Raw genomic sequence first — 16,564 nt, 5'->3', positions numbered from 1 at the left:
ACTGCAAATACAAAGAATGATTGTGACGGGGTATTTATGATAAACATTATAATAGAAATAAAAATTAAATGTTGTAATTAAGTTGATGAGAACATTTTTTTATTTGACAGTAAAGCTACTTATGTATCTAAATTAAAAATTACTTTCAACCAAATAAAATAACAGTAAGTAATAGATAAGTCCAATTTAATTTATGTATCATACTCTATAGTCCTGTATAGTTAGATTCATTGTTTAAAAGCAATTACATCACTAAAAGTTAAAATAATCTCTATCCACCTCTTACAATAAAAAGCATTTTAAAGCTACTATTATACCCTTAGTTTAAATCTTTAGACACACATTCAAACTTATTAAAAGTATCTCATCCATTTTTTAATAACTACAGAATTATCTACAGAAGAGTAGAATAAAAAAAGTAACCGAAGGAAATATGATTTAATTGCCATGCCATAAGTACAAAAATACATTTTTAAGCAGAATTAAAGTTTTAGTATTTAATAAGTATAATTCCCTATGAGATACAGGATTTATAACCATTTTGATATTGTTTTAGTATCCAGAACAAAAATCTTATTTATTGGTTGGAAAAAAACATATTTTCCCTAATTTTATAATGCTTTTTTACTAGACATGATTAAAAATAACACGAGATTATAAATATATAAGCTTGGCTCATATAGTCATCTTTGGAACTTTGTTATAAACTAAATACAATATATTCCTTTCCATATTCCTTAGTTTTTCAATATTCAAGGCATGCATTACTGACATGTATTTTATACAGATTTCCTTTTGAAAAAAACACCCATTTCTTATGAAGGAATCACTGCAATGAAATAATATACAAAAAATAGCAAATTTATAAAAAAAATCATTAAAAATTCAAATTAAACAGTTCAACCTTAATGTCTACTAATGAATAATGCACATTTATTACATGTGCTCTATATTTGTACAAGTAATTGAAATTATATTTAAACTATCAATAAAAATAAGATACCAAAAATGACATGAAAATAATGATTACATAACTAAGTACTTAATATAGATAATCAATTTTAATTACAACAGAATCTCTCATCTGGATAATCATCACAATTTTCTAAAAAAATATGCAACTCTCTCAAATTAAACTGGATTTCAAACCTAAGTAGCTATTGAACTTCATCATTTCAGGTTTATTTTAGACTTTTCCAGTTTTTTCAATTAAAATTTTGTGCTTTCATTCTCCTTTATACATTAGACAATTGAGATTTTGCTGTATTTTAAAAGGGCTCAAAATGGACCAGGTAAAACCTATTATTACTAGTGTAACTGGAATACATGAAATATGTACATACTTCCAAATTGCAGCTTAGTGATAAGAATCAAAATAGTACATACTGTAGTGTCTAACTATCCCACACCTAACAATACCATAGCAGTAACGGTAGGCTATAAATATATCGTGGACATATAATAATGTATATTGATGCTTCTTCTTCCTTCTGTACTGCACTTGACTTCATTCACATATTATAAATATTAAATATTTTAAAACTGTCCTTAATATAGTAATTTAAACTGCGCTGGTTTGTAGAATACAGTGAAACCTCTATCTATCGTTTTTAAAGGGACCTATTAAAATAAACTATTAATGCGGGAAAACAATGAATGCGGGATTAAGAGGTCAATACGCAAATAGATACGACCGAGTAAAGATACCATCCTCCCAATCTGCATAACCATTCGCAGGCTAAAATTCTATGAAGAATACATGTTTCAGATGCAAATGTATTTATTAAAAAAAAATACAAACCTGAATAAAATTTTTAAAAATACTTTTGTTTTTTAACTGTTTTATTTTCGTAAGTCAATAGTATATTTTTGGCTTTGCAAACTGTATTTTTTCAGCATCGGTTATTGAATGTGTGTTGTGGAAAGTTTTCTTTCAAAGAGAGTGGAGGCTTCTGGAAATGCAGGTACAGGCAGCGGCTCCTTTTCATCAATATCGACCTCTCCTGCTATCGGTTACACAAACTTTCGATAGTTTCTATCCCATACATTGCCGTTGAATGTAAAGAATAAAATGGAAATAATGTTAAAAAAAAAAACAGACAAAATGTATCAAATATGCAGCTTAATTCGAACGATAAATGCGGTAAATGGTGATAGAGAAATGATTGATGCGGTTTAGTTTAGTATGAAAAGTCGGGATAGAAGAAATAAACGACACATCCGGGAAAACGATTATTCGAGGAACGATAGATAGAGGTTTCACTGTATTTTTCAGTTCATTCAATTTTCCATTTTGAGCCCTGATTATAAGTAATAATCCGTAATGAGTTCCTTAATTATTATAAAGTATTATTAAGTAAAATATGAAGAAAAATCTTACACTAATGGATGTTAATGTTTTCAAAGTTCAAGGACTTTTTCCAGCTGACCTGTGTGCACTTTCTTGTCCTGCTTCTATTGGAGATGCTTCGTTCGAATTAGGACTAGAACTTTTTGGTCTCTGGGCTGCTGAAATAGATATAATGAAAGAGCACTTCGATATATTGCTATTAATAATTTAAAAAAATAAATAAAGCATGATAGAAAACCCGGTGATGTTTTGTCACTAGTGAAAAAAAAAATACAGGCAAAATATTGTGTCAATATCTTTAATGGATTAATGGGGTTTTAATAAGCATTTTCAAGCCACTCTTTTTAATAACAAAACCCATGCAATTTATGCAATAATTATGTTTAAAGAAAGGAAAGGTGAGAGTGGAATCTCTTTATTCTCATTGAGACATTTTCTACCAACGGAACCTCTGAAAAAACATGGTATTTAGTCATTTTCAAAATTGTTGACTTTTGGAATTTCTTTATATATCCTCGTTTTTAATCCATTTCATTTTTTTGCAAAAATCGAGAGCCCATAAACATGAGTTATTAGAATATTATGGAATCATTTTGAATACAAAAATAATAGTAAAATGTTGAAAATAAAGATAATATTCTAACAAGACGTGCAAAACCCTCAAATAAAGTTTATGAAACATTATTTGTGATGCTAAAAAACACACATGGCCATCTTCAGTACGTTCAAGGTAACATTGCAACTTTATGATGCAATGCCCTATGCACCATTGCTTGTGGATAAGGGTTACAAATAAGTAACATCTTTAACTTCAGGGACATGTTTACTTGTCTCTCATACATACTCGATAATATAATGTTGTGAACGTAAGTTAGCGTGATAAAACGATGATTGGCTTGAATTGGCTTGTGCTTTTGTCCATCTTTCTTCAGATCGGTGCGTGAACATGTTGCGCGTAAATTTGATCACACTTAACTGTCATAGTCGCTTTTATTTTTCAATTGGACTGCCGAACAGTCAATTCCGGGTAGTGCCCAAGCCCCCTTACACTATTGATAAGGTTAATAATATATTCCTTATCTAGTTTACATTCATAGACATTCAAACTCGTCTTCCAATGGCTTTGTTATTGGCGATACATCAGTCAATTTGAAAAAAAAAACAGCTTTTGTATTAGTGTTTATCTTAGCTCAACCCTGTTTATTAATGAACAGGCACAAATGTTCAAGTACAAAACAAAACTGTCCATGTCCAATTGGCGAAATCCAAATAAAACAAAACAATTAGGCTTTCTCCCAAATTAAAATATAAACTTCTTGTTTTTAATCATTAGCATCATTAGATTCATATCTATTTAGTTAAGAATGACTTTCCCAGAGAATAATATGAATTTACTATGTGTAATGAAAAAAAAAACTCATTATTATTAAAATGAAGATGGCGGAGTTTGTTTTTACTGTCACATTTATTGTTATCACAAAGTAGTGCGACATTCTCTTTTTTAAAGCATGATAAGTAATATTGCCGAGAGTAAAGTCACCTTTGAATTTCATGGGCTGATAAGACCTGTATGTAAATTTAGATCTTCGTGGTTTCGTCATGTTACTACTATTCATAGGTACTACAAAAAATAAATGCATTGTGTTATATGATGCAAAGTAAAGATTAGTGCAATTCAATTTCAAGTTTAATAACTTACTTATATAAGAATATAAAACATGTAAAATCTGATGATGTAGTTTTTACCTGATTTTGGGGAAATTTTTTCTGACTTCTTAGTTTGTTTGGGAGAAATTTCGTTTTTTCCATTGGATGTTGATTCTGTTGTTAGTAAAGACTTTTCGGACTCAACAAAAGAAGCGTTAATATCTTGGTTTTCTTCTTCTTTCATTTCCAAATCTGGCAATCCATTTGATAATGATGATTGTTTTACTTGATCTGTTTCTGGAACATTTTCTTTTTCCTTATTGATTAGTTTCTTTGAATCTTCAAATTTCTCAATATTACTTTGGATTTGTTGACCTTCGGGCTCTTGTTTCTCGGTGTCCATATCTACATCTTCATCCTCACTTGCGGTTGATGATTCTGATGTATCTACATCATTAGATAAATCCTTGAGCTGTAAATGAAAAAAACTTATCAATGTACAAATCATTGATGACTTAACAATGCTAATAATGGCCACAAATCAGTCACAGTCAAAAATATTGAAGAGTAAAGTAAAAAGACAAAATTGAACACTCACAGAAAACTCAGTATCATCGCTATCAGAATCTGTAAGGAGATCTATTTTTGTGGTTAGTTCTTTAAGTGCACTGTCAGCATCAAATGAATCATCGGCATCTACCTTTGTTTCGTTAAATGGCCGCTTTTTGCGAGGAGTATTTGCCGTTTCTTGGGACACCTTGTAAAATAAGATAAAATTAATTCATAAGACTTAAACAGTCCAACATTTGATACAAACCATAAATTAAGGAAGCAGTTAATATAATACATTTCAAGAAGTCCATAACAATAATGACATATATCTAATAAATCATTGCAAAGTTTTGCAGTGTTAAATGTGAAACTGTACAAGTTTTCCTCACTCAACAACCTGCCTGTTTAACAACTGCCCAACTTACGACCTGTTGAAACATTCACATTAAAAGTAAGATAAAAAATAAAGTGACTTCCATTTCTTTAAAAAAATATAGTTCAACCAACTATCCAGTGTGGAGATAAACAGAACTAGTAAAATGTTCTAAATTACCATTCTACCTAAACATACCTAAACCGATCATATGGAACATTTAAGAATAAAACAAAGTGTAATCATACAATTCACTCAATAATTCTGATTGATTTCTAGAAAAGGCATTTGCAACCTAGAAGAAAATACTATATTGTGCAACTTTATGTTATTTAAAGTTACAGGAAGTTTTTTTATTGTTAAGTGAAAAACACATGTACAGTACCCCATATTATAGAAAGGTAGAGTGCTATGTTCTTTTTTGTTCAATATCCAATAATATGGTTGATGCCTTTACGTAAACATCATGTAAAAGAGATTCTACTGGAATTAAAAGAGAGAAACTTAAAATGATACGTTTTTTAAGTCTGTGTTTATATGACAATTTTTCACAGGTATTGAGATCTGTGCAAGCATATGTGTATATTATTACCATTACTGGTTCCCCGGAGTTTCTGCGTATTGGTTTTATTTGTTTTCCATTAGAGTAACGCACAACTTTATAGCACAACACTTCTTGTATTTTGACATAAATTAAATTTATCCAGGTGTTGAATCCACCATGTTCATCCTCTGCAGATTTAGTTTGAGCCTTCATTCTGATATTTCTCATGCCATGATATTTTATTGCACGAAGAGATCTCCGAGTGTTCTGTATAAATCTCACCTGAAAGATTAATTCTATTTTATGCACTTATAACCTGAGGTTATAAGTGCATAAAATAGATAAATGGTGCATAATTTAAGGACACTTTGACTGATTAAAATTTTACTGGATATATTTATTTGCAATGTGATCTGGATGTCATAGTTACTGAAGAATTTTTCTAAGTAATTTTCTTATTCACACTCCATTCCAGGCAAAATATGTGGGACGGGTAGTATAAATTATTCAATATAATACACATATGCTTTATAAAATACGGACTTGTGCAAAGCAATGAATAAAGCAACTCACAATTGATAACCTTATGTGACACATGTTAAAACCAAAAAGAAGAAATAAATAAAAGGTGCCTTTTTAATCTTAAAAAGAAAACAACACAGATATGTTTTCATATTTTTACAGAAATGTAATCATTTCAGTTGTGTATACCGATACTTCCATTATATTATTGAACCTATTTAGTCCCATTGTATTAAGTTAGGGTAATAACTATTCAAAATCAATTCTGGTTAAAATGATTTAATAAACATATAAGTAAAAATGATTTCATAATATTTTGTATGTGAGTTTTGATCAATTATATTTGTTTGAAACACTTGTATAAAGAGAAAAATGTTTATTACGATTTATGCTGTACTTCTCACATCTACATTACCTATACCTTCTATTCTATCTGAAAACAAGCCAATAAAAATAGAGGCTTTGCGGGTTATTACTTTTTTTAAAAAAATCTTTCCACTAGGAATGAAATTTATTAAATGTAATGCATATGATAATCTAATGGACTTACTTCTTCTTCAAACCCTTAACCGCACCCGATGGTGCATAAGGAACTGCATCATATAAATGCAGTGTTGACTTGAATTGACTTAACTGACACATTACTTTTTATCTTTCAAAATTAACTTATAAGGTTTTCCATATTTTCTTAATATCCCGCCGAGACAACAATTTTTATTATAGTGTCATACATTATAAAAATAGTAAAGGACATTGCTTTCATAAACTAAGCTAGGACACAAAATGCCAAACCCTCGTCTAGTGGAACGGAAGGACTGCTGACGACAGTCAACAGTCCGGCTTCTCCTGAGGAGTTTTTGGTTTTCTCCTAGCAATGAGCAAATACTGAGAAGTTCTTGATTGGTCCACAATAGAATATCCCTCCTGTTCCCAACACATATTAAAATAAAAAAAATTAAGTTAGAAGAAATAAATATCCACTTAATGATCTATAAACCTTGTACATAATAAGCAAGGTAAATAATAAATGCAATTCTCACCTAAATATATATATATATATATATATATATATATATATATATATATATATATATATATATATATATATATATATATATATATATATATATATATATATATATATATATATATATATATATATATATATATATTTTTATATAAATGTAGGACATTTCATGTTTTTTTTCAGCACACAAATATATACATATAATAAAGTGATGAACATATTGTTGAATCTACTCATAATATAGTGTTTTGGAAAATAATTTTTAAGCAACCAAATGGGTTAGTAAGCATTGTTTAGATTTTAATGTATAACCTTTAACCACGACTTATCTGCTGGTATTCTTTTATGAACGGTGTTATCAACAATACATTCGACGTTTTTGAATAAATGGTAAAACTATAGAGTTCATAACGATTGTTATACATACAATTTCAGAAGGTCTTACTGGTCCCTTTCCCAAAAAAAGTGCAGCTAATGAAATACTTTCACGAAGCAATCGGATGATTAAAAGGGTCGGTAAAAAAAGTATCCAAGGCAGTGGTCGAGTTAGTTCGGACATAACCAGCGTTTTATCTTCTCTCTCTAGAAAATAATTTTAAAAAAATACATCAATACATATACACAAAGGTGTATAAAAATAATTTCGAGATAATTATATGATAAAAGTATATAAAAAATATAATAATCAAACGGGCATGCATTAATTGAGTGTTCGGGATTACAAGTTTATCAGGTCAAGTAAAAAAAATTTTTTTTGATAAATTTAATTATGTAGTTATACAAAAAGATTGCAACTCACTTGCTGGTGGAGGCAGAGACCATTGAGAAGTTTTCTCGATAAGCCACAAAACTTTGTCCGTCTGTTTTAGCACAAACTGACCAATCTGATAGCTCGCAAGAGTCTCCGCAGTTTCCATGACAGCCATACGGGTCCAAGAAATAAAGTCGAGCTGGAAGGCGTTCAAGAAATGAAGCACAAATAATAAAAAACCACTATTTCTGATGATGTGAGGCTAGTAGCACACAATACATATTAGATATATGATATCATCATTAGTACAGAGTACCGTTACACGATGTGTTAATACTATTAATAGCGTGTTGGTACAAATGTTAAATGAATAGTCCACTTGATAGCAGCACTACTGTGTCGCAGATAAAACTATTCTTCTTATGAATAATATGATAGAACAAAATCTACACAGGGTAAACTTATATAAAAATTAATAATAAATCTTTTTTTAATATTTTATTTAGAATTCTATTTTTTTTAAATATTTTGTGGTTTTATATTATGAATTGAAAATTAAAATAATTAAAAACAATAGTTAACTTATCAAAGAATATAAAAGTCTAAGCCGAACTCTAAGTGCACAGTTTACAATAGTGCTGCTCAACTGCAAGCAATTGGACTACAGTGGAACCTCTTATAATGAGCATAATTTGTTCCAGAATCTTACTTGTAAAGCCAAACGAGTGTTAAGCGAAACATTTTTTATTTTGACTGGCGCGGAATTCCCAGCTCATTAGTGAATGTCGTGAAAAAGGGACTCGCACAATCTCTGTAACTCGTCATGTGAAATGTCGCTTGCTAAATGATCAACTATTTCATATTTTTTGTTGATGCTAGTGCTCGCTATGAGAGGTTTCACTGTATATTAATTCTTATTCTAAGTCAGTGGCACATAAGGCTCTCAATGTAACTGGGGTCTGTATTAAATGATAATGAAATTAATGTGCACATTGTTGAAATGGTAAACAATGTATCATTTTCTAATAAAGATAATGAAAAAAACTAAAAAGAGATTGCAGTTTAGAGCAGTGAAAGGACGCTAGAGATTCTCGAAAACAGAAGTTAATGTAATTTTGCAAGGTAAAAATGAAATTTTCCATATTTGAGGAATTGAATTACCCTACACTATCATAAAGATATACAGAATACAAACAAAGATCACTCCCATTAACAATAAATCGGTGAGATCGGTGAGAGAATAACACGCATTTTTAAACCGATTTTTACTTCAATTTTTTTTTTAAAAATAGAGAAATATTTTTGTTTTCATTATTTACAAAATTCCTTCAATTTCAAAATATTTCTGTGAGACTAACCGGCTCATTATTAGAAATAGGTACCAAATTGTGGTAGAGTGGGTTCGAACCGAGAAACTCTGATGCAAGAGTCCGGGACACTAACCACGGGACCACAACCCGACACTTAAAATGAAGCAAATAGTGTGCAGTGTGCATTTAAAGTGTATCTCTTTAAAATGGAATAAAATACGATTTGACTGTATTTCATACTGTCGTAGCACAGTATTTTAATCATTAAATTAAATCTACTTACAGTTATGCTTTTGAGACCGGTTGCAGGAGTTGGTTCTGGATTTGCCATGCTCTCAAATTAAGATAAATTATCCATACAATGTGTGCACAATGTCGAGTGGAATCTGTAATAACAAAAACAAAAATTTTATTTTTGTAATTCCTTATTTGATATTCAAAAAGTTAATTATGAAATATTTCTAAACATACTTTACTTCATATTCTTTGCTAAATGATATTATAAATAGCAATACATGCACAAAATGTTTTTATTTTTTATTTATTCAATTTAAATATGACCGGACGGTTTTTACAACTCTGGTTTATAAAGGAAAAAATATTGATATATATATATATATATATATATATATATATATATATATATATATATATATATATATATATATATATATATATATATATATATTTATATATATATATTTTAGTCCGTCTCCGTAGTGTAATGGTCAGCACGCTCGGCTACCGTTCTGGAGGTCCCGGGTTCGATTCCCAGGGGGGGGTCAAATAAATATAATTGATTTTTTTACTCTAATATTTATTCAATATTACCCTGGACTGGTACCTGATCGGAATGTTTATGTGAACAGTTACATATAACTACATATACATATATACATACATACGTAAAATATTGAATTATGGTCTCTAATGAATTCCTTGTTTTTATTAGTTAAGATTCCAGTCTTTTTAGTGATACTAAAAAATTGTGTAAGTAAATCCTCTTGACTATGTGTCCATATACTAGATAACCTTATAATCCCAAATATTCTGGAATAAAGTATGAACTTTGACTCTAAACCCAAATAGATTTACAATTTTTTTTTACTCATTCTCATTAAGCATCTATTCTTTAATTTCCTTGGGTTTTCATTGTTTCCCTTTATTTTTTTTCTACTGTTTTTCTTGTTTGGTTACTTATTTTCCTGTTTTTACTGTATTGTTTTATTTACCATTTTTTTAATTGCTGTTTTTAACTTATTTTTCTGTTTAAAAAATTAAGATATATTATTTTATAACATACTCTCATATACTATGTACATACCTACCGATGTGTTTATTTTATTTATGTCATAAAATCTATAAATGAAAAAATATATATAAACAATACTTCTCATAACAATAAGTATCAAGCTATTAATTTTTTTATTTGTTTCATAAATTGATTCGGCAGTCATTTTGTAATAAAATAAAATGCATTTTTAATTTAAGTTTTACATAGTAAATACCACTATTTCTTAAAATGTACTGTGACACGTGTTTCGATGTATTTTACATCATTTTCAAACACCGTATTATTCTTTATTTGTATTTAGGTGTTTTAATAGATGAATAACCCCTTTTGTTAAATATAAATGAATATATCTAACTAACTAACTAACTAACCATCACCCCGCTTCCCCGCGCGGGTACGCAGAGAGAATAGAACGCCACGCCACTCTGTCTTTGCAAACATTCTTCGCCTCTTCATGCATCTCCTCATACATACCCGCAGATTATTACGACTCCTAACCTATGAATTTATCAGTCATTTTAAATAATAATAACTGGAATAATGGTTTGGTTTATGAAATTCTTGCGGATATATATTTTGTAAAAAGTGATTAATATTAGGGTATTATAAACCGCTCCATGTTTTTTCAATTTTCCTTTTGAGCCCTGGCTGATGTAAGCCTTATAAAAAGATATAAAGTAGGAAGGAAAAAATAAAAATAAAATTGACCGAAGTCACCAGACTAAATAATTATTTTTCTTAAAAAAGTAATGTAACAAAATTAGAATATTCTTCTGAACCCTATAATTATTATGTCATTATATTATCTTAATGTGTATATTAATTTAACAGACGGATTTAATAATGAGACAGACAAAACAAGATATTTTTAGATTGTAATATAGTACCATATCGCAAGAAGAGGGTCACACAAGCAAATCGTGATATTTTTTATAAATCAAAAAACAGCATCGTGATTCTACATTTGGTTTTTAGGATGAATTTATTGTGATACTCGTATATATTTCAAATGACCAGATGAATGGTAATCGACATGTCCAAAAAGGCTACAAGAACTGGTAAATCATAAATGAACTGGAAACCACCCACAAGCTCATCTACCTGCAATAATCAGTAATCAAGGAAGATGTAACAGAGAAATAAGAAAGAGAAGAGCTTATAAGTTTATACACATTAAAAAATCATGACCAACGATGCCATGATTAAACTTGATATGTATGATTGACTATGGAAAAATCAGACTTGTGAGAACTTCCATATTTTCAACGTTCCCACCATATAGTGCAGATTGTGTACCCTTTGCACCACAGAAAGAAAGAAGATGATGCATTTGAAATATGGTACTGGTGAGCAGTGGCGTGTACAGGGAATTAATTAGGGTAGGCAGAATTGGTAGGTAGTAAGGTAAGCTGGTACTACTTAGTAAGGTAGAGTAGGTACTGGTTGAATTTTATATGTCACGCGGGTAAGTTAGGATATGCACTGCTTTTCTACCTATATGGAATGCACGCCCCATATAAATACCAATATAAATACCAATATAAATACCAATAATGATTGTATAAGGATGTGATACTCTTAAAGAAATTTTCAATGCCAGTTACTGCATGGGTCTTGGAAAAAGAGAGAAATTAGTAATATTTTCCTAAACAAATTATGCAAATCTATACACCAATATAAGTGTTATAATAATTGATTTCATCACATATATTTGTATTTACAATTTTATTTACATTAATATGTTCTTATTGGGTTCCAATACTTGTTTCATAAATTATCTGTTATTTGTTTATCATGAGTTATGCAACTGTTGATAACGTGGCCGAATGACGTGTACCCACCCACCTCCATTATCCTATTATTAATAGTTGCATTATTTAAAGAACTCCACCGACAAGACACATAAGGTGGCTTTTGGTGGGTCTCTACAAAAAATGTTAATTATGTTTATTAATTTTCAAATGAATGTTTATATATGTGTGTATGCACATAGTTAAGAAATAAATGTTTCAAGAAAATAATAAAAATAATTATTAATTTTATGAATGACCGTAGTATATTAAAGAGCTTCATTGCTAAATACTTAAATTTCCTTTGACTAAACATAATATATGCTCCATACCTATGCAATCTTTTTAATCTAATAAAAAGCTTTTTATGTCATGAAACTTTTGATTAGGTGAAGAAAAAAAAATGCTGGTGTGATTTGACATTTCGCACTCTATACAGTAAGGGTTGATAAATAATCATACAATTTTTTTTGTGTCCTATCTTTGCAAGCAAACACCGTAACTTTTTTTTACAAAAGAGACACAAAGGGTAAAAAAAAAATATGGATGTTTAATCATGGGTAGGTACAATGGTGAATGCTAAATAGTGTGCCTCACCTAGACCGACCAATTACGTGTCGTAAAATATCCAGACTTACAAATTCCCCCATTAACAAAAAACTTTTTTTATGAATACTTTTAAATGAATTTCATTTGAATATAATTCGTTGTTATCAAACTACAGAAATATATTTGACTTATTTAATACGACATACAGATTGTAATGAGATCTTTTTTTTTTTAAATACATATCATAATCAAAGGTCATTACCAAAAAGATTGTCGCAAGACTAAAAGTGGAGCAAACAAAATTAATGTGAGTTTTATCTAAACTTGATCCGAACTTTCTGTGGATCCATTTAAATAAATCGGTAAATGATCTAATATCTGTACGTGAGAGGCATAAAGATACATGTCCAAAATACGAAATATTTGAGAGTCAAATGCGTGTCTTTATACCTCCTTCAGTTTCTAAGGAGTTGTGGCTGTTGAATCCACCTAACAGCATCACAGTCGATCTGAACATAGAACGAATGTTTAAAACTTACAACTTTTTCTAATATTAGACACCTAGGTTTACATTTCAACTTAACAGTATATTTTTTTTACTAAGATGTGATTTTTTTATTGTATTTGAGATTTAGATTATTCTTCATGTATTTTATCTACTTTAAAACTTCGTACAGACAAAAAACAATAATGATTTTTTTTGTTCGTCTCCCGTAGTCCCGATCTAGAAATTGACAGGAATCCCAAACAATGAAAATAATATTTATCTAAAAACAATTTACATATTTAAGATATTTCCGAATTCCAAATGTGTAATAAGTACTTTTTTTGACCGACTTTTGCTGATATTCATGAAAAACGTTAATTTTTTGGTAGATTTTTTTATGCCATCATTTATGAGCATTTTTATTATAGTTGTGTATAGTCGTTATTCAGGAATTTATGCAGCCATTTATACACAATTATACCCAGAGCGCGTATGGTAAAAACTGAAACAATCTATATTTGCAAGACGGCGCTTCGTTTTGTTCAGCTAAATTTTCAAATGGTTTACGAAATAAGTTAACCTACCTACTTGCATAGTACCTAGATCTAAAAATATTGCACAGATCTAACAATAATTACACTTCTATAGAATTGTAATCGCAACGGTCGTGAACATGTGGGCATTTCTCGTCTGGCCCTTTTTTCTTTTACAGGATAGTATACGATGGATATCCAAGAAAAAATATTATTATTTACAGGAGAAACATTTTTCGCTTTCCTGTAAAATTCCAATAGGTGAACTAGTAACGTTTTCGTAATACATAATTCAGTTACAGATATGAACAAAAAATACACAGTTTTTAATAAAACAAACATTTCCGAATTCTTTATCATATGCGAGATAATATGTATTTATAAAGCGCATAATTGAGAATATTTTTCAATTTCGAGCTTATTGTTTACACCAAAAGTTTGATAATCAATCTTTAGAAACTCACATTACGAAAAAACATTGAAATAAAACGCAAAAACAGACAATTAAAATTGATAGCTTCAGTTGAATTATTAATAAATAATAATGCTTTTGCATATGTAATATTTATTTTAGTCCATTATTATTTGAAACGCGTGTTATCAACAGCGAATGAAATGACACGTTTATAATTTTTCTGATTTTCTCATCTACAGATGCAGCTTGTTCTTTGAGACATTACTTATATATTTTTAGTGAATTGGAAGAGAAAAAAAAATTATATCAATGTTTTATTATTTTAATATTGTTTATCATATTTTTAACACGCTTATTGCCTTAATTTTGTTTAATATGGCTTTTTGCTATGTTTTCTTGGTTTAAATATTACGTTTAACCCTATTCAGTCTCATTTATTTTATTATTTAACTCTCATTTTATTTTTGTTACTTTTTCTAAGTTTCTAAGTTAACCTCTTAATTAATTTTTGTTTTTATTATATTTTCAAGTATACTGTAGATACCTAATGTTTGTGATTCAATTAATTTAGGCTGTGTTAAAAGTTTTCGGTTATTTTCCATATTATGATGTTTTTGTTTTCTTTATAACTTTTTTTTGACGTTAGTACCATCCCGCATAATTTTTATTTATTGTACAATACTTATAGTACCAAATACTATATTTGAAATAGGTACGATCATGATATTGAAAAGTAGTCTCCCAAGTACAATACTGTTCATGTACTAGGTCTTGAAAATATGGATTTAATATAAACATCAGATATATATGTGTCTCATATTTCAATATTATATGTGTCTTGACTTGGGATGAAGCGTCTACCCCCTATCACTCAAATTTTAAGCAAATATAAATTTCATTTTATTTTGAGAGCTGAATTTTACGGATCATTTTATTGATTAATTTTATTTATTTCTTTCGTAGGCTCGAAGAGCGCGCTTTTGCACCTGTATGGAAATCCGCCACTGGCCTTTACTCATCTGTAAATAATTTTATACGTCCTATCGGTAGTTTATTTCCTATTCTTCTTTTGACTGAACTAAAAGATCGGGCCGAAAATAAACCGAGACTGTAATTTATATTGCCCATTTTTTACGTTTCGTGTGGAATAAAAAAGTTGTCAAAATGGTAAAAAATTCAAGCCAAATCTTGAAATCTAGCTAATATCCCAAAACAATAGAAACGCGATCATACTCGCTAATCAGCCTCGGAATAAAATATAAAAATACCTACCATTTTACACAATTTTATTCTAAAAGAGCTCCTATAAATGAATTTAATTGAGACCAGGCATTTGGATTTTTATATTTATTTTTTACCAAGTACCCAAAAATAGTACCTCAATGGACTCACTCATTTATAGTAGGTTGACTAATTAACAGAAGCTTTAACGAGTGCGAGTGTGTAGCCCCGAGTGCATTAGGTATTACTAGTATTCTTTTTTTCCTCTTTTTATTTAAAATAAACTTATTTTATTTCTATTTATCCTTTACCCTGAGCACCTTCAATTACCTCATTTTTAGCCCACAAAATACATTCCATTCCTAAATCCAAATATCTAGAGTACAGAACAAAACATTCCGCCTTTATAAAATTAATCAGAGTTGAAATGATATATTGTCTATTAAAAAAATCAAATAGCAACATAAATTTATAAATTCGGATATAAATGTTATTTAAATTTTAACACCATTAATGAAAATTAAAACATAAGCTCCTATGCATACCCATATGATTCCTTAAATGAAAGTCGCTTAAAAAATAATTAATTATTTTGCCACTTACCGTAAAATGTTTTTCACCAACTTGTTAATTATAATCCTTCAGAGCGCAGTGATGGAGTCAGTCATTGCAAATATTATTGTTGTACTGTTGGAATCTAATATGAACAGAATTAATAATAAAAATATAAATTTGCAGTCATCAATTTAATGATCGTGGGGATTGAATGTTATATTATGTACAAAAATAATGCAATTAGCTTTACCGACACCGGACACAACTAACTCGCGTTGAAAATGCTTCAATAATAATCAGCTTTGCAATAAGCTGTCTGCATTTTGTACCCGTAGATAGTTTTCTTTGACCTGTCTCTAATAATATGGACTGCGTATAGGACTCATAATTCAAATCAGAGTTTCACAAACTGTGGTTCGTTAAATGTAGAAATATATGTAAATATTTTTTAAAAAATACACTTGATTTTATACTGAAACAGAGGTTTTATCTGCTATTATATTTTAATGACTATCAATATTAATGGATTGATTCTTGGTTGATTTTTAAACACAGATTATTTATTGTGTAGAATACGATTATAGCGCCTATATAATTTTAACCTTTGGCACATTCGTTCCATTTCCGAATTCGGTATTCCGAAA

At 29.3% G+C, this 16,564-nt stretch overlaps 1 protein-coding gene across 6 annotated transcripts; it reads right to left on the bottom strand.

Moving 5' to 3' along the window:
- Window positions 1-1,787: 1,787 nt before the first annotated feature.
- Window positions 1,788-16,473, bottom strand: LOC148307543 (uncharacterized). Of its 6 annotated transcripts, none has more exons than XM_088263237.1 (10): window positions 16,171-16,473; window positions 15,969-16,062; window positions 9,360-9,462; window positions 7,815-7,965; window positions 7,443-7,597; window positions 5,515-5,748; window positions 4,596-4,754; window positions 4,097-4,469; window positions 3,891-3,971; window positions 1,788-2,505 (listed from the first exon to the last, which is right to left on the bottom strand). In XM_088263237.1, exons 3-10 carry the CDS (start codon window positions 9,405-9,407, stop codon window positions 2,408-2,410), a joined length of 1,299 nt encoding a protein of 432 aa, XP_088119363.1. In that variant the 5' UTR covers window positions 9,408-9,462; window positions 15,969-16,062; window positions 16,171-16,473; the 3' UTR covers window positions 1,788-2,407. The 6 variants fall into 6 exon arrangements, with proteins under 6 accessions (XP_088119363.1, XP_088119362.1, XP_088119361.1 ...); XM_088263235.1 differs by having other exon boundaries at window positions 2,292-2,508; XM_088263236.1 differs by having other exon boundaries at window positions 15,969-16,460.
- Window positions 16,474-16,564: the final 91 nt, after the last annotated feature.

Source organism: Brachycentrus maculatus, unplaced genomic scaffold (genome assembly GCF_059751285.1).
Source record: "Brachycentrus maculatus isolate JH-2025_06_01 unplaced genomic scaffold, ASM5975128v1 h1tg000197l, whole genome shotgun sequence".
NCBI lineage: Eukaryota > Metazoa > Arthropoda > Insecta > Trichoptera > Brachycentridae > Brachycentrus > Brachycentrus maculatus.
Note: the sequence above shows the minus strand (reverse complement) of the source record. Positions and strands in the feature narration are given on the sequence as shown.